Source organism: Mesoplodon mirus, assembly GCF_964341445.2.
Source record: "Mesoplodon mirus genome assembly, chromosome: 18".
Lineage (NCBI taxonomy): Eukaryota > Metazoa > Chordata > Mammalia > Artiodactyla > Ziphiidae > Mesoplodon > Mesoplodon mirus.
In genome coordinates this window covers 59148233-59168882 of record NC_138994.1, presented here as the reverse complement: position 1 = coordinate 59168882, position 20650 = coordinate 59148233, and the positions used below count along the sequence as shown (strand labels likewise).

The 20650-nt window shown below is 37.3% G+C and overlaps 1 protein-coding gene across 13 annotated transcripts in view; it reads right to left on the bottom strand.

Moving 5' to 3' along the window:
- The window catches only part of SYNRG (synergin gamma), a 91156-nt gene that overhangs the window by 59669 nt on the left and 10837 nt on the right, over positions 1 to 20650 (bottom strand). For 11 of the 13 annotated variants that reach the window (XR_014291996.1, XR_014291997.1, XR_014291998.1 and 8 more), the window contains exons 3-6: positions 19902 to 20023; positions 2728 to 2858; positions 1936 to 2041; positions 1305 to 1416 (exon numbers count right to left, since the gene is read on the bottom strand). Coding sequence is in view for 2 of the 13 variants with exons in the window: in XM_082605409.1 (XP_082461535.1) it covers positions 1305 to 1416; positions 1936 to 2041; positions 2728 to 2858; positions 19902 to 20023 (471 nt within the window). In the remaining 11 variants the exon portion in view is untranslated. The remainder of the gene's footprint in view (positions 1 to 1304; positions 1417 to 1935; positions 2042 to 2727; positions 2859 to 19901; positions 20024 to 20650) is intronic. The other 2 variants (XR_014292005.1, XR_014292006.1) reach the window with 1 other exon arrangement.

The window sequence follows — 20650 nt, the reverse complement described above, 5'->3', positions numbered from 1 at the left end:
AACAATGACCATTCCTCTCTGCCTTCTTCTCCTTTATCTAAGTTCCATGCTGGGTCCAGTTTTACCATTCCAATGACTATACTTAAATGACTTACTAGCTTATTCAGCTTATAGTTTTCATTTTTAGGTATGTTTTTCCTTTCTGAACTCATTCTGATTGCTAATATCCATTCCCTTTTCAATATCAGTATATATTTTACTTTGGGGCATATTTTTGTAACGATAATCTGAGTATATAATCTAGCAAGTGAAATTAATAGCACAGAGGCAAAGCTGTCCCAGAAAGTCAAGAACTCGTTACTGTGCCAATATTAGATTATGCCCTCCTGATATCACCTATAAAAGGTACCTATAAAAATTGCCAATGTAATACATGCCTGCAGAAAATAGCACTTGCTGAATGATTCATGAAAACTATTCACATATGTTATTCTTAAAATTAGCTGAGAATAAAATGTCAAAATGTCAAATTTAAAAAAAGGATGTGGTAACAGTTATGTGAAGATAAGACTCATTTCAACTGCTAAATGTTTAAAACACATGCAAAAACCCCCCCAAAAATCTCTCTTTACCCTGCTCTATTAGGTACTTTTCTTTTGCTTATTTGATGGTAAATGAAAATGAAAACTACAAAGGAACATATTTTAAAAACTAAAATTTCATGAGAAATATTATTTAATCCATGACTTTTTTTAAATTGGAGTATAGTTGCTTTACAATATTGTGTTATTTTATATTGTACAGCAAAGTGAATCAGCTATACATATACATATATCCCCTCTTTTTTGGATTTCCTTCTCAGTTAGGTCACCACAGAGCACTGAGTAGAGTTCCCTATGCTACACAGTAGGTTCTCATTAGTTATCTATTTTATACATGTAAATCCATGACTTTTTAAAGGAGTCATTTAGAACATTTGTCAGTTGCGTCACATTGAATAAACTCTGAACTACTACATCAAAAGTAAAACTATTTTCAAATAATGAGAATGAAATGGTAAACTCCTTTATTACATTTGCTTTTAGTGAATGGATTTTACTAACGTTAACATACTCATTTATACAGAAGATTTACAAGTAAAGTTGTCATACTGACATTTACTAGAAGACGAAGAGGTTTCTTCCCCCCAAGACTGTCTAGACCAGAGCTCTTAACCCACTGTAAATTTTAAAACATCCAAATCTGTACTTAGCTTGAAGGAGGAGTTCAACATTCACTCTCCGCACACACACATAATGGTCAATTAAACACACAGGGACTATATGTCACCTTCCAACAAAAGAAAAATTTTAAATTACAACTACCTGGTTTCTTAGGGTGTGATGCTGGAGTAGGATGCATCTTAGCATCTCTGGAAAACCCATCTAAGTTTCCTTTTATGGCTTCCAAAGCATCATCTCTACTCTTCTCTCCTGTCTGGGAGACAATAAGTGTATATATATTTCTTCACTTGTCTCTCACACTTCGTCCTAATCCACATAAGTTGAAAGAAAAGTGCAGATATTCATCAATTTACAATATTTTTACCACATACTTCGGATAGTGAATTTTCCAAGTCAGAAAAACGTTGACATAAAGTGAAGGTGTAAAACAACACTCTAAAGAAGATTATTAAAAGGCCCATTTAGAAATACTTTAGGCTACAGCTGTTAGATATTAAGTATCCAGTATTAATGCTTCCCAAGAAAAGATTACAAGCATTCCAAAGGCAGAAAACAAGAGTTGAGAAGATAATGGCTGCTATCCCATTCCCTTCAACAATAAAGTATCTTTACAGAAAAAGAAAAGTCCTTCGCTTTCGGACTTAGACAAAACCAAAACGAATCAACCACAGCCTCAGCTTGCGCTGGTGCCCACGTAACAAAATCCACTAAATGACTGAGAAGAGGCACATTCGGTGGGGGGGGGGGTACGCTGTGTGCTGGAAAACGTTACCTTGGGTTTCACACTACTCAGAAGTCTGAGCTTTTGCTTCTGCTCTTCAAACTGGCGTCTTTTTCTTTCTTCTTCTAAGAGCCTTTGCTGCTGTTCAAATCGTTTTCTGAAGGAAAAACAATCTAGTAAAGAGCCAGCTTTAGGAATTATCAACTGTTATATTCATATTTCTTCTACAAAGTCATCTTGCATTTCTAGAACTAAAAAACTTCACTGATAATTATATCTAATTTTCTGAAGACAATCCTATTTCACCACTATATTAATTTCCAAATATATGAAATAAGTCTAAGAAGTGATTTACCTAAATTGTAGACGTGAATTTATTTCCTGTCTCATTTGCAAGGGGAGGAGACAACATTTTACATTCAAAGTCATTACAAAAAACAGAGAGGGATGTAGACGAAATAAAAACACTCTTTGTTCTGCATACAAAAAAGAAACTTCTACTTGAGGAGGCGGTATCATACATGAGAAAGAGCAGTGGTTCTGGGACTCAGGAGGCCCACACTCGGGTCCAGGTCCTACTGGTAAGTGTAACCCAGGCTGACACCTGCTTATTTCTTTGGACCTCACTTTCCCCAGATGTAAAGTCAGAGGATTGAATTACAGGGTCTCTAAGGTCCCTTCTGGTTTTAAACGTTTAAATAATAAGCGTATTCTAAAGAGTTTTAAGGGCACCGTAAAGGCGCCGTGACTGCTGCAGCTTCAAATCTGCACTGCAGATCACGTGACAATTTTAAAATTGATTGCTATCCAGTATCTTTATCCTTGCATCCTGAGATCTCTTACTGCTGCTCCTCGGCAAACTGCTTCTGCATGTCTGGAGGGTACTGTGGGCCTGGAGGACGCATTCCTAGGAATGGTGCTTGTCCCAGGTAAGGCATGCCTCCTGCTGGTATTGGTCCCATTGGTATCCCTGCCTAGAAAAAAACAAAGACTTAAGCTTAAAAAAACACAATTTCTCCTTTTATCCTTTTTTTTTTTTCCTTTGGCTGCGCCGCACAGCATGCAGGATCAGTTCCCCAACCAGGGATTGAACCCGTGCCCCCTGCAGTGGAAGCACGGAGTCTTAACCACTAGACCACCAGGGAAGTCCCCACAATTTCTCCTTTTAATTACTACAAAGAAATACTGTAACTTCCATAAATTTTCTTATTTTTAATTAATGAACTATAGAAAGGCATTTTAATAGAATATGTAACATTATTTATTAACGAACTATATAAATGCATTTTAATACAAGATTCAAAGAACACAGGCTAAAAATGAAAAGCTCCCCTTAGTATCTTGCCCCTTCCATTTCCTTCATGTCTTCGAGGGGACCACCACTGCTAGAATAGCCTGAGGGTGTGTGTGTAAAATCTTTCAGTCTGTGTGTGTAAGGCCGTGTATGTGTACAACTCACAAGTTATATCTGGTGAGTTCACTGATCCATAATCTTATCATAATCTTATGATACCTGAGAAGAGGTATCATATCTTACATGTCTCTGTATTTCCAGCAATAGATAAGCGCCTGGTATATGGTAGTTATTCCACAAATGAGATTAAACAAATGAGATTAAACATGATTTTCCAATATGATAGGATAATGATTATTTTGATATTCATTATCATAGGCTTGGCTATCCAAACTTTTACAGAAAATATCAATAATAAAAAAAATCAATAGTAAATGACATATCAATACAACAGTATAAAGTTTACTGAAGTGTCCAGAAGTAAGAATGGTATTACACAACAGCTAACCACAAAATCTAATATGAATAATGATGAGGATGAAAATGATGGCAATGGATAATTTTTACTGAGTGAAAATTCCTCTGTTATTCAACGTTCTCCCTGAAAAGTTCTCCTTCAGTTCCCTAACTTGAAACTTGGCTGTCCCTGGAAGCCCTCTCATTTGGAGATTGCTACTTTTCTTCCAACATTTCCTGTAGACGGGCAATATTCCTCCTTGCTTCTTCTAAACCCTTTTCCTCCTCTTTTCCTTCAAAAACCTGAACGCATTTTAATTTCTTGCCCTCAGACTTCATCATTTACTGTCCTAACTTGTTGACGTCATCTACTGACCTTCAACTCCCTCACTCTTCAACTAAAGGCTTCAGAACCTTGCTATGGTCCATTCCACTCCTAAACTGCTCTTGGTGATGTCAATAATCATATGGATGACTCATCTAACACTGTGGCCTTTCAGGTCTCCTCATCACAATCACGTCCAACATACCATTCCAGTTTCCCATTCCACGGCCATCTCCCCTGATCATCCGTCCCAGTAACGGCATCATCTCCAAAACCTTGATTTTAAACATCCCAACACTTGACCACCACCTTCTATCCTTCCAGCTCGTGTACTCCAGCAATTCTCTTATTTCATTAATACCTCCCTCCCATCCATTAATCTTACCACCTTCCCACTGTCCATCATCCTCATCATGTCCTCACTTCCCTTCTTGCTCAGCTTAGACTCCAGGATTCAATATTAAATGCCTCTGTAAACATCCTTAGCTCCCTTACCTCTGGCTTCCTTGGTATGGTCTCCTGGGAAACCTCATTCCTGGTTAGTCAACTAATCACCTTCTCTTATCCTTACAACCAAACCATTTAACCTTGCTGGAGAAAAAAACCTTGATGATTCACCTTAAATTCCTGACTACAGATCTCAAATGGATCCCCAACGCAGGAGTCTTATGAGGACCCCTACTATGTAAGATTTCAACCCTTTGACATTTCTTGAGATTTGCTATGGCCCAGCATATTTCAATTTTAATAAATATTCCATGTTTGCTTAAAAAGAAAGTGTGTTTTGCAATTGTTGGGAACAGTGTCCTATTTATCCACTAGTCAAGGTTGTTTAAACCTGTATCTTTACTGATTGTGGATTTGTCTATTTCACCTGTTTTTCTGTCAGTTTCTGTCTTATACATTTTGAGGCCAGGTTATTAGGTGCATACAAACCGTTAATCTTCCTGGTGAATTTAATCTCTCATCAAAATGAAATATCCTCTTTACCTCCAGGCTTTTAAGGCTTTTTGCCTTAAAGTATATTTTGTCTGATTTTCCTTTAACAGAAATCATGTTACTGTTTCCCTCAAATAAAAAAGTATTTCTTTTGAACTTATCCAAAATACCTTCTTGTTCTGAACCTTTACCGAGACAGTGGAAGATTGTTTTAAGGTCTAGAAGTAATATAATATGTGTAAAGCACCTAGAACACTGTCTAGAACGTATAAGTAAATAACAGCTATGACAGAAATAATTATCTTTATACATTAGAAATATACTTTATACATTAGAAACAATACTAATGACAGAATAGAACACTTTCAAAAACAGTAATGATTCAATTTTTTTCTGAAACAAAATAAGATTCCTCAAGCAAATACAGAATTAAGCAACTAGATAAGAAAAAAAGAACACAATAGTTATAGGTATCATTTTACTGTGTTCCTGCCATATGTCAGCTATAGAACTAGGCATTTACATGCAGTATTCTCAATATATGTGTAAGATCATCAGAATTAGGGATATTTCTGATAATGATCAATAAGAAGACCTTAGTAATAACACTTATGAAGCCTGTACTATGTTCCAGGGACCTTCCTAAGTGCTTTACATGTATTAATTAATTTAATCCTTACAACAAATCTATGCAGTAGGTGCTACTATTATTCTCATTTTACAGATGAGGAAACTGAAGCAGAAAATAGTTAAGTATCTCACTCATTACTGGCAAGTGTCAGAGCCAGGATTAGACCCAGGCAGCTTCTAGTCCCCAAATCCATGTTCTCCATCATTATGCTATGCTCCCTCTCCAGCTACCAACAACCACCATAAAATTCAAACTTAAAATTTTAAAAAATATTTTTTTCTGTTTCTATTCATGTGCTCAGACACATACCTGCTCAATAAATACTAGCAGCCTGGAAGGCTTATGAATGGTTTCTAGTACTTTATAACTGGAATTCCAGGTAATATTGCTTAATTACTAACACTCTCTATTCTAAATCTTGAGTAGTAATGGCTATGCATACTTATTTTTAATCACACTGCGGTTCTCTTGATGCTAAAAATTAGTGCCAGAGTCCTAGTATTACATTTCTTTTTTATCCCCAATCTATAATTTAATCAGTTCCTTATTTTTTCCAGTTTTATTGAGATGTAACTGACATATAATATTGTATGAGTTTAAGGTGTGCAACATGTTAATTTGATACACTTGTATACTGCAAAATGATTAACACCATAGCATTAGCTAACACCTCTGCCATGTCACATAATTACCATTTCTTTTTTGTGGTAAGGGATTAAAATTTCTTTTTTAAATTTTGACTCAGTTTACTCAAGGCACACAAAACAAAAGAAACCACCCAAGTCATATAGGCTAAAAGACAAAATGAGACATTCCACAAAAATAATAAAGAATGAAGGAAGGTGTTATTATGCATATTACCTTTCTATTTACACAATTCTGTTCTTCAAGAAGGTTCAAACTTGCTAAATGGCATTTTGTGTTTCTCCTTCTCCTGAAAAGTAACTTTATACATTTCATAGAGTCTAATTTTATACATTGTTTTGAAATCTAGATAAACCAAAAGGTTAAGAGACACTAATCCTTAGCTATACAGTGAGTGAATAGCACAACAAAAGAAATAACTCAGAAATCTCAGATACATCCAATAAGCTACTAAGAAGACTAAAAGATAAAGAAGTTCACCCCAAGTTGAAGGATACTGAAGGCTACTGAAGATTTGAGTAAGTGGAGAGGTACGACAGTAAGACTGAAAGAGTAAAAATGTCGATTTCTTTTTTTAAATTTTTATTTATTTAATATTTTAAAATTTACTTATTTAATACATATTTAAATTGTTTATTTATTTATTTAATATTTATTTTATTTTTTATTTTTGGCTGCCTTGGGTCTTTGTTGCTGTGCGTGGGCTTTTCTCTAGTTGCGGTGAGCGGGGGCTACTCTTTGTTGCGGTTCCTGGGTTTCTCATTGGGTGGCTTCTCTTGTTGCAGAGCACGGGCTCTAGGCGGGTGGGCTTCAGTAGTTGTGGCACTCAGGCTCAGTAGTTGTGGCTCGCGGGCTCTAGAGCGCAGGCTCAGTACTTGTGGCGCATGGGCTTAGTTGCTCTGCAACATGTGGGATCTTCCTGGACCAGGGCTCGAACCCATGTCCCCTACACTGGCAGGCAGATTCTTAACCACTGCGCCACCAGGGAAGTCCCCAAAATGTCAATTTCAATCAAAATCATGACAGGTTTTATATGGAATTTGACAAGTTTATCTCAAAATTTATACTGAAGGGGACGTGACCATGAATAGCTATAATTCTTTAAAAGAAAAAGGAAGATCCACACTACCAGATATCAAGGCTTATCTTGGGCTAGAACAATTAAGACAGTAAGATGTTTACTGATGTAGAGATAGACAGGTATAGCAATGGGACAAATAGAAGAGCTCAAAAACTAATCCAAAGCATATAAAGAAATTTGATATTACAGGAGTAATCTTAGAAATCAACAGGTAAAGAATGGGCTGCTGGGCTTTCCTGGTGGCGCAGTGGTTAAGAATCTGCCTGCCAATGCAGGGAACACGGGTTCGAGCCCTGGTCCGGGAAGATCCCACATGCCGCAGAGCAACTAAGCCCCTGCGCCACAACTACTGAGCCTGTGCTCTAAAGCCCACAAGCCACAACTACTGAAGCCCGTGCCTAGAGCCCGCAAGCCACAACTACTGAAGCCCGTGCCTAGAGCCTGTGCTCCACACAAGAGAAGCCACCACAGTGAATAAATAAATTAAAAAAAAAAAAAGGGCTGCTGAGAGGAATTCCCTGACAGTCCAGTGGTTAGGACTCCACGCTTCCACTGCAGGGGGCATGGGTTCGATCCCTTGTCGGGGAATTAAGATCCCACATGCCGCACAAAAAAGAATGGGCTATTGATAAATGGTTTGGGGGACAACTGTGTACTCAAATGGAAAATAATAAAATTAGACCCTTCAGCCTCACACTGATACCAAAGAACAATTCCAGGTAGGTTAAGGACCTATATATAAAAAGAAACTTTAAATTTTTTAATAAGAAAATACAAGAGAATATCATTATTACCTCAGGGTAGGATTATGTCTTAGATGAGACACGAAAAGCTCAAACCATAAAAGAAATGATTTATCCATCTGACTTAACTTCTACAAAACATGACACCATAAACAAAATTAAAAGGCAAGCCAAAGTCTAGAAGGAGATATTGACAGCACAAATAACCACGAAGGTTAGAATCCAGAATATATAATGAACACTTAGACATCAATAAAACCAAAACAAAGAGCAAAAAATTGGAAGCAACTTAAATGTCCATCAATAGAAGAATATATATTCATGCAATGGAATACTACTAGCAGCTATATGAACAAACTTGGCATCATTCCACAACTGGGATAAATCGTGGAGAAAAACAATGTTAAATGAAAAAATCAAATGCAAAAGGAAACACACTTATGTAAAATTTTAAAACCTAGAAAATGTTATGTAACATTCATGAATATACAAACATATATTTTAAAAAGTGCAAAATACATATGGAAACAATAAAAAGTGAATTCATGATAGTGAGAACTATCTCTGGGGAAGTAGAGGAAGAAAATTATACCTATATTGTTAAAGTCTTTTAAAAAATGTGAAGCAAATATGGCAGGTTAAAACTTGATAAAAGGATGACATGACTGTTTAAGTAGAAAATCGAAAGGAATCTACACAAAAATTCCTAGAACTAATAAGTGAGTTCAGCAAGGTTTCAGGTTACAAGACAAATATACAGAAACCAATTTGTATTTCTATATACTAGCAATGAACACATTAACACAGAAATTAACAATATAATGCCATTTACAATTACTCAAAAGAATGAAATACTTAGATGTGAATCTAACAAAACATTCACAAGACTTGTATGCTGAAAACTATACAATGCTGAGGAAGAAACCAAAGACCTAAAAAAATGGAGAGACATATCATGTTCATATATTGAAAGAATCTTCATATTAAAGATGTCAATTTCCCCTAAGTTGATATAAAGGTTTAATATAATTCCTACCAAAACTCCAGCAAGAGCTTTTGCAGATCTAGACAACATTACTCTAAAATTTTATGGAAAGGCAAAGGAACTTAGAATAGTTAAAACAATTTTGAAAATAGTAACAACGTGAGAGGAATCAGGCTTCTATAGCTAATGAGATTGAACCAGTAATGAAAATCTCCCAACAAAGAAAAGCCCTGCCCTGATGGTTTTGCTGGTGAATTATACCAAACATTTAAAGAAGAAATAATAGCAATTCTTCTCAAACTTTTCCAAAACATTGAAGAGGAGAGAGGTTATGCTAAGGCCAGCATAACCCTGGTACCAAAGCCAGACAAAGACACTACAAGAAAAGAAACTACAGATCAATATCCCTTATGAACATGAATGCAAAAATCCTCAACAAAACACCAGCAATCAGAATTCAGCTGCATAGTAAAAGGACTATAAACCATGACCAATTGGGATTTATTCCTGTAGTGCAAGGCTGGTTCAATATATGAAAAATGATCCATGTAAATACCACATATTCATTTCAATGGATGCAGAAAAAGCATTTGACAAAATACAACCGCATTTCATGACAAAAAACACTCAACAAACTAGGAACAGAAAAAAATTACCTCAACACAATAGAGGTTACATATGAAAAACCCACTGTGAACATCATACTCAAAGGTGAAAGACAGAAAGCTTTTTCTCTAAGATCAGAAATAGGGCAGGGGGTACTTCCCTGGCCGTCCAGTGGTTAAGACTACATGCTTCCACTGCAGGGGTTACGGGTTCAATCACTGGTTGGGGAACTAAGATCCCGCATGCTGCACGGCGTGGCCAAAAAGAAAAAAACAAAATAGGGCAGGGATGCCCACTTTTACCACTTCTATTCAAAATAGTAGTGGAAGTTCTAACCAGGGCAATTAGGGAAAAAAAGGAATAAAAGGCATCCAAGTTATAAAGGAAGAAGTAAAATGATCTCTGTTTGCAGATCATATGATCTTATTTGCAGAAAATCATAAAGACTCCACAAAAAAGCTGTTAGAACTAATAAAGTAATTCAGCAAGGGGCAGGATACAAAGTCAACACACAAAAATCATGAGCCAACCTCGCTACAGGGGTGTGGGAGCCAAAAGAGGTGAAGGAATGTCAGCAGAAACAATTACTCTTCCCACCAAAAAAAAAAAAAAAGGCATAAAACGCTCAAAATTAAATGAAAAAGGACTATTCTAGAACTTAGAGAAATATATTGTTCAAATATTAAATGGAAACAAAATAAAGCTTTCAGATTGTACTTCTCCCTAAGCACTAAGAAAGTGAGGTATGTACCACTATAAAAAACTTGACATTAAAATAATGTTTTTAAATCATGTACATTTCTATACACAAAAAATGAACATCCAAAAAGGAAATTACAAAAACAATTCCATTTACAATAGCATCAAAAAAAAAAAAAACTTAGGAACTAACTTAACCAAGGAGGTGAAAGATTTATCCAATGAAATGAAATGAAATGAAATGAAAACTACCAAAAACTGCTGAAAGAAATGAAAGAAGTCATAAATAAATAGAAACACAATGCATGCTTCATGGATTGGAAGACTTAATATTGTTAAAATGTCAATATTACCCAAAGCAAACTACAAAAGCAATCCCTATAAAAATACTGGTGACATTTTTGCAGAAAGAGAAAAACCCATCCTAAAATCCATACTCAATGGGACTTCCCAGGTGGCACAGTGGTTAAGAATCCACCTGCCAATGGAGGGGACATGAGTTCAAGCCCTGGTTCGGGAAGATCCCACAACATGCCACGGAGCAACAAAGCCCATGCACCACAACTACTGAGCCTGCGTGCCACAACTACTGAGCCCGTGTGCCTAGAGCCCGTGCTCCACAACAAGAGAAGCTACCGCAATAAAAAGCCCGTGTACCACAACAAAGAGTAGCCCCTGCTCTCCGCAACTAGAGAAAGCCCACGTGCAGCAATGAAGACCCAACACAGCCAAAAACAAATACACAAAATGTGTAAAAAATAAATTAAAGACAGAAAGAAAACAGTATACTAAGTCCTCAAAAAAATTTTTTTAATAAAATAAAATAAAATTCATACTCAAGGGACCCTGAATAGCCAAAACAATCTGGAAAAAGAAGAAAACTGGAGGACTCAGGCTTCCTGATTTCCTGCTACAAAACTACAGTAATCAAAACAGTAATGGTAGTTGCATAAAGGCATATAGACCAATGGAAAAGAATAGAAAGCCCTGAAATAAGCCCTTGCATATATGGGTCAAAATGATTTCTGACACAGGTACCAAGACCATTCTATGAGTAAACGACAGTCTTTTCAACAAATGGCGGTCTTCAACAAAATTGGACCCTTACCCAACACCATATACAAAAATTAACTCCAAATGGATCAAGAACCTAAATGTAAAACCTAAAACAATAAAACTCTCAGTAGAAAACATAGAACAGAAACTTCATAATACTGGATTTGGCAATGCTTTCTTGAACATGACACCGAAGGCACAGGCAACAATAGAAAAAATAGACAAGTTGGACTTCATGAAAACTTTAAAAATCTGTATATTAATAGGCACAATCCACAGAGTAAAAAGGCAGCCAACAGAATGGGAGATAATATTTACACATTACATATATGATAAGGGACTAATATCCAAAATATATAGGAAACTCCTAAAACTCAACAACAAAAAACTCAGTTCAAAAATGGGCAAAGGAGGGCTTCCCTGGTGGCGCAGTGGTTGAGAGTCTGCCTGCCGATGCAGGGGACACGGGTTCGTGCCCCGGTCCGGGAAGATCCCACATGCCGCTGAGCGGCTGGGCCCGTGAGCCATGGCTGCTGAGCCTGCGCGTCCGGAGCCTGTGCTCCGCAATGGGAGAGGCCACAACAGTGAGAGGCCCGCGTACCGCAAAAAAAAAAAAAAAAAAAAAGGGCAAAGGGGCTTCCCTGGTGGTGCAGTGGTTAAGAATCCACCTGCCAATGCAGGGACACGGTTTCGAGCCCTAATCCAGGAAGATCCCACATGCCGCAGAGCAACTAAGCCCATGTGCCACAACTACTAAGCCTGCACTCTAGAGCCCGTGAGCCACAACTACTGAGCCCATGTGCCACAACTACTGAGCCTGCACTCTAGAGCCCGCGAGCCACAACTACTGAAGCTCACGCACCTAGAGCCTGTGCTCCACAAGAGAAGCCGCCGTGATGAGAAGCCTGTGCACCTCAACGAAGAGTAGCCCCCACGTGCCACAACTAGAGAAAGCTCGCGTGCAGCTATGAAGACCCAACACAGCCAAAAATAAATAAATAAAATAAATTTTAAAAAAGGACAAAGGAACTGATCAGACATTTCTCCAAAGATATACAAATGGCCAATAAGCACATGAAAAGATACTCAACATCATTAATCATTAGGGAAATGCAAATCAAAACTATAATGAGATACCACCTCACAACCATTAGGATGGCTCCTATCAAGAAACAGAAAATAAGTGTTGGCGAGGATGTGGAAAAATTGGAACTCTTTAAAATTGTTAGTGGGAATAAAATGGTACAGTTGCTGTGGAAAACAGTGTGGAGGTTCCTCAAAAAATTAAAATAGAATTACCATATGACCCAGCAATTCCATTTCTGAGTATATACCCAAAAGAATTGAGAGCAGAGTCTAAAAGAGATATTTGTACACCTGTGTTCATAGCAGTATTACTCACAATAGCTAAAACATGGACTCAACCCAAGTGTCCAAAGACCAATGAATGGATAAGCAAAGTGTCATATATACATACAACGGAATGTTAGTCTTAAAAAGGAAGGAAAGTCTGCAATATGCTACAACATGGATAAACCCTGAGCACATTATGCTAAGTGAAAATAAAAAAGTCACAAAAAGACAAATACTGTATGATTCTTACTTACATGACGTACTTAGAGTAATCAAAATTCTAAAGACCTAGGGACTTCCCTGGCAGTTCAGTGGTTAAGACAAAGCGCTTCCAGTGCAGGGGGCGCAGGTTTGATCCCTGGTCAGGGAACTAGGATCCCACATGCTGTGCAGTGCGGCCAAAAAAACCCCCCAAAACCCAAAAAAACATAAAGACCTAAAGTATATAATGGTGGATGCATCGGGCTGAAAGGAGGGGAAAATGGGGAGTTACTGTATAACAGGTACAGAGTTTCAGATTTACAAGATGAAAAGAGTTATGAGGATGGATGGTGGTAACGGCTGCACAACAATGTGACTGAATTTAATACCACTGAACTGTATACTTAAAAATGGTTAAGGAGGTAAACTTTATGTTATGTGTATTTTACTGCAATGAAGTTGGAGAAAACATGGGAGGAATCAATCTTACATAGCTACTGTAATCCAGACTAGTAGACACATAAGTCAATGGAACAGAACAGAGAACCTAGAAAAACACTCACATAAACATGCCCAACTGATTTCGACAAAAATACAAAAGCACTCTGATGGAGGAAGGACAGCCTTTTCAACAAATGGTACTGGAGCCATTGGACATCCATTGGCAAAAAAATAAACCCCAACCAAAGTTTCATACCTTGTACAAAAACTAACTCAGAATGGATCGTGGACTTAAATGTAAAACTTTTAGAAAAAATAAAAAAATATGATAAAAATCTTCAGGATCTAGGGCAAGGTTAAGAATTCTCAGACTTATAGCAATGCATGTTTTATAAAGTGAAAAACTGATAAATTGGATTTCATCAAAATTAAAATTTTTTTCTCTGAGAAGGACCTTGTTAAGAGCATGAAAAGACAAGTGCTATGGTCTGAATGTTTGTGTCTCCCCCTAACTCATATGCTGAAATTCTAACCCCCAAAGGTGATGATATTAGTACGTAGGGCCTTTGGGAAGTGATTAGGTCGTGAGAGACAAAGCCTCATGAATGGGATTAGTGCTCTTAAAAACAGATCCCACAGAGCTCCCTAGTCCCTTCCCCCTGGGAGGATACAACTAAAAGTCTGTGACCTGGAAGAGGGTCCTCACCCGACTATGCTGGCATTCTGATCTTGGACTTCCAGCCTCTAGAACTGTGAAAAATAAACTTACGTTGTTTATAAACTACCCAATCTCTGGTATTTTGTTTTAGCAGCCTGAACAGACTAAGACAACAAGCTACAGACTGGGAGAAAATATGTACAACTCAACAGTAAAATAACAAAAAAATCCAACAAGAAAATGGACAGAAGACAGGAAGGGACATTTCGCTGAAGAGAATGTAACCATGGCAAATAAGCACATGAAAAGATGTCCAGCATCATTAGTGTTAAAGAGAAACTAATATGGAGGCTGCACTTTGAATATACCCCAGACCAAAGGCTCACAGTAACCAGAATGTAACACTGTCCTGAGTTCCCCGAAAAGCTGACTCTGACTTTAAACAAAATCTAAGCTTTCTTCATGTCAATGTGACCTTACAGTTTCCTAGCTAATCAGCTACAAACAAGTAAGCTTAGCAATGAAAAGGAAAGTAAGTTTCTAGAAAATAATCACAGTAGAGCACAATGTACTCCTTCATGTTTCTAATGAACTGTAACTGCTGAAAGCACTTGCGGTTTGAGGTCTCCCTGTTGGGGAATTCTTTGTTTCTTGCCCAATAAAATACCCATAGCAAGTAAAGCTCCTTGAATTCTCTTTTGACATTAGTCATTGGGGAAATGCAAATTAAAATCATGAAATATCACAACACACCTATCAGAGTGGCTAAAATAAAAAAATAACAACACCAAACGCTAGCAAGGATGCAGAGAAATTGGATCACTCATATATTGCTGGTGAGAATGTAAAAGGGTACAACCACTCTAGAAAACAGTTTCTGTAAAAACTAAACATCCAGATACCATGCCACCCCGCACTCCTGGGCGTTAATCCCAGAGAAATGAAGCCTTATGTTCGCACAAAAACCTCTATTTGTCATAGCTAAAAAGTAAAAAACAGCCCAGACATCCTTCAATGGGTAAATAGTTAAACAGACAGTAGTATACACAATAATGGAATATTACTCAGCAATAAAAATGAAGTACATGCAACAACTTGGATGAATTTCAAGGGAATTATGCAGAGCAAAAAAAAAAAAAAAAGCCAATCTCAAAAGGCTAGTGATTCCATTTAGGTAACATTGTTGAAATCACCTAATTATAGAAATGGGCAACATGTTAGTGACTGACAAGGGTTGGGGGGAGGGTATGAAGTGGGAGGGAGATGAATTTTGCTGTAAAATGTCAACATAAGGAGATCCCTGGGGTGATGGGAATGTTCTGTATCTTGACTGTATCAATGCCAACATCCCGGCTGTGATATTATACTGTAGTTCTGCAACTTGTTACCACTGGGGGAAACAGGGAAAGGACCTCTTTGTATTATTTCTTATGTACGTGTGTACAGACATTTACCTCAAAATTAAAGGTTTAACGAAAACTGTTTTGATAAAGCTGTGCAACTGGTTCACACATGTTCATCATATAGTCTATTCTCCCCCGTATACTTGAAATACTTTGAATGATAACTTTAAAATGTATTCTAAATCTTGTGAAGTGCGTTCTGAGTTTTGGGGAGTGCAGGGCTATGTGGCAAGCAAGACGAATTTTCATCTTTGACTTTTATCTGAAAGTGCACCCTTCAAACATTTAAGGGCTGACTAAAGAATAATGGGTATTCCTCATACATGTCTGTGGTTGGTTACGGTTATTAAGTTTGAGGGAGAAAAATAAGATCTGAATGAGTTTCTCCTTTAAGAACAGTGAGCAGCTTCCAAGCAGTATAATGCCTGTCAGCAAGAATAAAGGTTAAAGAAAAAGATTTTGGCTTCTTTACTTTAGAACCATTAATCCTAAACTCCTGATACTCAGGGAAATTATCTGGGTGACATCAAATCTGGGAGTTCACTTTCTTATTGTTTTTCTGCATGTTAGAGATCCTTATTGTTTTTGGTTGTTTCAAACTCTAAAAAATTTTTTTAGGTAATTACGCAAGTTATAAAACAATGTTTAATGTGAAAATTAATGATTTTAAAATTGCGGGCGTTCCCTGGCGGTCCAGTGGTTAGGACTCTGCACTTTCATTGCTGAGGGCACGGGTTCAATCTCTGGTCAGGGAACTAAGATCCCACAAGCCCCCCCACCCCAACCCTGGAGTAGCCAAAAAAAAAATTGTATCAGTTGTTAAGATTCAGTGGTAAGTTTACTAAATCTTAATTAGAAACACATGGTGTTCTTTGGTAGATTGTTTCCAATTACTGGCTGCCCTTACTATAAGATGACACATCCCTGTGTGGTGTGCATTCCTCCTGGTCTACTCTCCTAATGATGTTTTTGAGTCATACTACTTTGTGAGAAGTGATTGATAAATCCTGCCTTTGAGAGAAAGCTTTAAAAGACATCACGGGGTTTGGCCATCTCTGGGATGTCCTTGGTAAGGGTCTCACAATAAAGAGAACATGGAGCTGAATCAGCTAACTCATAAAGGACACGTATCATAAATGAGAAATAAATCTGTTTCTGTAAGTCACTGAGACTTGGGGATTTTTGTTTCTGTAGCATAGCCTAGTGAAAGCTGAGTAACTTGGACTTAAAACCTACCAAAGCTCAATTTATTCCTATTTTCTTCTTACTGGAGGTGAATAAAGAATGATTTGGAAGTTTTCCGAAATCTTTACATACAACATAGAAGCTTTATTTGCTTAAATGACTTTGACATGACAATGGTTTAAACTTAAATTCTGATTGCTAACTCCCATTATTTATAAGTTATGTACATGTGCTATTATACTAATATATACATAAAACATGCAGGAATAGAAAATTTTAAATAATTAGGTAAAAATGAAATATATGGCATTTAAAATATTAATAGTACAAAATCCTTTTGTTCTGGTTTATTTGTGAATGATTTTTTTCTTTTTCTTTCTTTCTTTTTTTTTCAATAATATAACACTTTGGATTCAGCCAAAGATCTGACTCCTGGATTCAGTTTACTTGGTTTAAATGGGTATCATGGCTGAAGAAGATAATTTACCAATGTGGATAAAGCCCATTCCTTAGGCTGTACTTATTAATTAAATCATGATACTATCAATTTCACTCACCAATTCTAAAACCAAAACAAAAGCAAAACAAAACAACCTTATTTGCTTTAATTTACACTATCTATGATCACGACCAGTTACGCAGGGACACAAGCTCAGCATGCTAGCAGGAAAATTCTCTTCAGTTCCCCTGCAACTCTCATTCAGATTCCCATTTATGTCTCGTTTTAAGTGTTATTAATTTTTACCTAAATTCTCTCTTTTTTTAAATATAAAATTTACAGAAAATTTGGAAGAACAGTATAATATATATTTTTTTGTTTTATTTTTAAATTTTTTGGCTGTGCCTAGGGGCTTGCAGGATCTTAGTTCCCTGACCAGGGATTGAACCCGCACCCTCGGCAGTGAAAATACGGACTCTTAACCACTGGACCATCAGGGAATCCCTGGAAGAACAGTATAATATTAACATTTTGCCCTATTTGTTCTGGGTTTTTTTAAAAAATATTTGTTTGTTTTAATATTTATTTATTTGGCTGCGTCAGGTCTTAGTCGCAGCATGCAGGATCTTCAGTTGCGGGATGTGGGATCTAGTTCCCCGACCAGCAGTTGAACTCAGGCCCCCTACATAGGGAGCATGGAGTTTTATCCGCTGGACCACCAGGGAAGTCCCTGCTCTCTGTTTCTACACATACATACACTCTTTTTTTCTTTTGCTGAACCATTTGTGGGTAAACTGTAGACATGTTACTTTTTTTTTTCTTAAACAAAGAGAAAGTAAACATGAGGTTTATAAACTCCAATAAGTAACAGTACCTAGCTAGAATTTGGTAATATTGTTTTGATTCATCATATTTATTTTTTGGTTACCCTCTGTTTATAACAAATGAGGTTTTCTATTTACTTAACAAGAAAAGATTCCTTTAAGAATTTGCTGCAAACCTAACCAATTAAAAATATTAATTAAATAATACATGGCAAAAATCATGAAGGTGATACTCAAATGACTAAAGGCTGGGAAACACTGGTAACTAAGAACTCAGGCTCCAAAATGTAAGATAGCTTTGGTTTCAGTCTCTGTTCTGAAACAAGCTATATGACACTGAACAGGGCACTGAAGCTCTCTGACTGCAGTTTCCTTATCTATAAAATGGGAATAAAAATATTACTTATAGAGTTGTTATGAGGACTGAATGATATAATGCACACAATGAATACAGCACAGGTGAACAACAAATGGTGGTCATTATTATTATTACTGTTTATTACCATTATTCAAGAAAGAATGTTTTAGATAGAAATGGGGGTTGTGAGCCAATGAAAGCATGGAAACATAGTCAGACAAATATTAAAAACAGAACATGAAATAGTGCCATGCCACTGGAAAGATCATTCCTGATATTAACAATATAAGAAATAAAAATTTCTTGCCACTTCCTGCTCACTGTGTGCCAGGTACAATTCCAAGTGCTTTATATAATTCCTTTTTCAATTCTTTCTATAACCGTACAGGCAAGTTATTATTAAATCCCGTTTTACAGGTAAGTGGCAAAGCTGGGCTTTGAACTTAGGTCTGTCTGACACCCATGTTTTTTTTCTTTAATCCCCCAATCCCCCAACCCCACCACCTTCTGTGGCTGTTCCTCTTCAATCTCCTCTGTTTGCAACTCACTCCCTTAGATTTAAACACTGAAATTCTGAAGGCTCTATCCTGGACTATTTTCTCCATCTATAGGGTTCTTGGATGTTCTAGTTCACCCCTATGGCATCAATTACCTTCTATGTGTGGATGATTCCCAAATCTATAATTTTCAACCCAGAGTGAAAAATCTTGAGTGTCAGGTCAACTGATTAATTGTCTCTGGACAGCCCCACTTGAATATTTCATGGGTCCTTGAAAGTCAACAATTATATTCCAGCAAACAATCTCTTCTGGTGTTTCTTCTATTAATAAATGACCAGTCAGTGGCTCACGCAGAAAACGGGGAATCAATGCGATACCACCTTCTCCTTTATTTTCAACATCCAATCCTTCATCAAGTTCTCTTCATTTTATTTCCTAAGAAGTTCTCAAAAACATCCATCTCTGCACCCACCTGCTACCACCCTAAGTTAAGCCAACATCTCGCCTGCTCTCACTACATCAGCCTCTTAATGATTCTCCTTACATCCACTTTTGCTCTCCCCTCTCCTTCTAATCATTCTCCAATCAGCAGTCAGAATGATCTTTTTGAAACACAATTCTGATTGCGTCATTCCACGCTTTATACCAGTCAATGGCTCTCTGATGCTCTTGAGAGAGAATTCAATGTATAAATAGTCAAATACAGACCTACTGAAGACACAGGTTCAAATCGTGGCTATGCTCTGTGAGCATCCTCACAACACTTCAGTTTCCTCATCAGAAATATGGAGATACCACCTCTTTAAAAAATTGTTATGGGGATTAGATGAGACAATTCAATATAAAGCAGTATCTAAGCCCTGCAAACGACAATACTGCTCCTTTCATGAGAACAGTAGAGTTCTTCTAACAATGTGATTTCATGGCATCAGGTCCCTAAACTTTCCAAGATGCCATTCTATAATTCTTCTAAGTCAGTAGTCAAATATAGAGGCCACCAGATTTTTCTTAAATGATTTATCTTTTTTTTTCCACTCTTACAAACATATATTCATTTTATTTTGAAGGAAGCCACCTAAGATGCAGACTAAACTTCTTCTAAATATAACATTAAGCTCCTAGTATGTAGCTCTTAGAACATAAACAATTAACAACAAACGATAACTTTGCAAACACTGGCTATAGAGGCAAGTACCTGCATAGCAATAGGTCCCTGGGACATCTGAGAGCTGTAATTCATTCCTATCATGCCTTGCATATTAGGCTGCATGACAGAGACCATAGGAAATCCTTGTTGCTGCATCGGCATCAGACCTGCTGAAAAATATAAAGATATCACTAAGGTCAATGTGTTTTACAGTTTATTTTCTTAAAACCATAAGCACCTAAAGGACTTGTTACTTGGGAGGTGGCACAGTATAGAGGAAAAGGCACAGGCTCTGGAGTGAGACAGACTTGAGTATGAATTCCAATTCCATCATTTACTTAGCTATGTGATCTTGGGCAAGTTACAATACTTCATCTGTAAAATGAAGATAATAATACCTATTCCACAGAATTTTTGTGCATACTTAAAAAATACACAATATGGCCTAACTGGCCTTCAAGATGGCCCCCAGCAACCTCTGCCTCTTGGTATTCATATCCTTGTCCTTCCCTCCCATACTGAATAGGGCGGATCAGAATAACCAATAGGATACTGTGGAAATGACGGTGTGTAACTTCCAAGGCTGGTTCTTCTTCCTTTCCCTTTCTTTTTTCTTTTCTTTCTCACTCCCTTCCTCTCTCTCTATTATATTTATTTATTTATTTGGCTGCGCCGTGCCAGGTCTCAGTTGCGGCATGCAGGTGAGGGATCTTCGTTGCGGCGTGCGGGCTCTTAAGTTACGGCATGTGGGATCTAGCTCCCCGACCAGAGATTGAACCCAGGCCCCCTGCATTGGG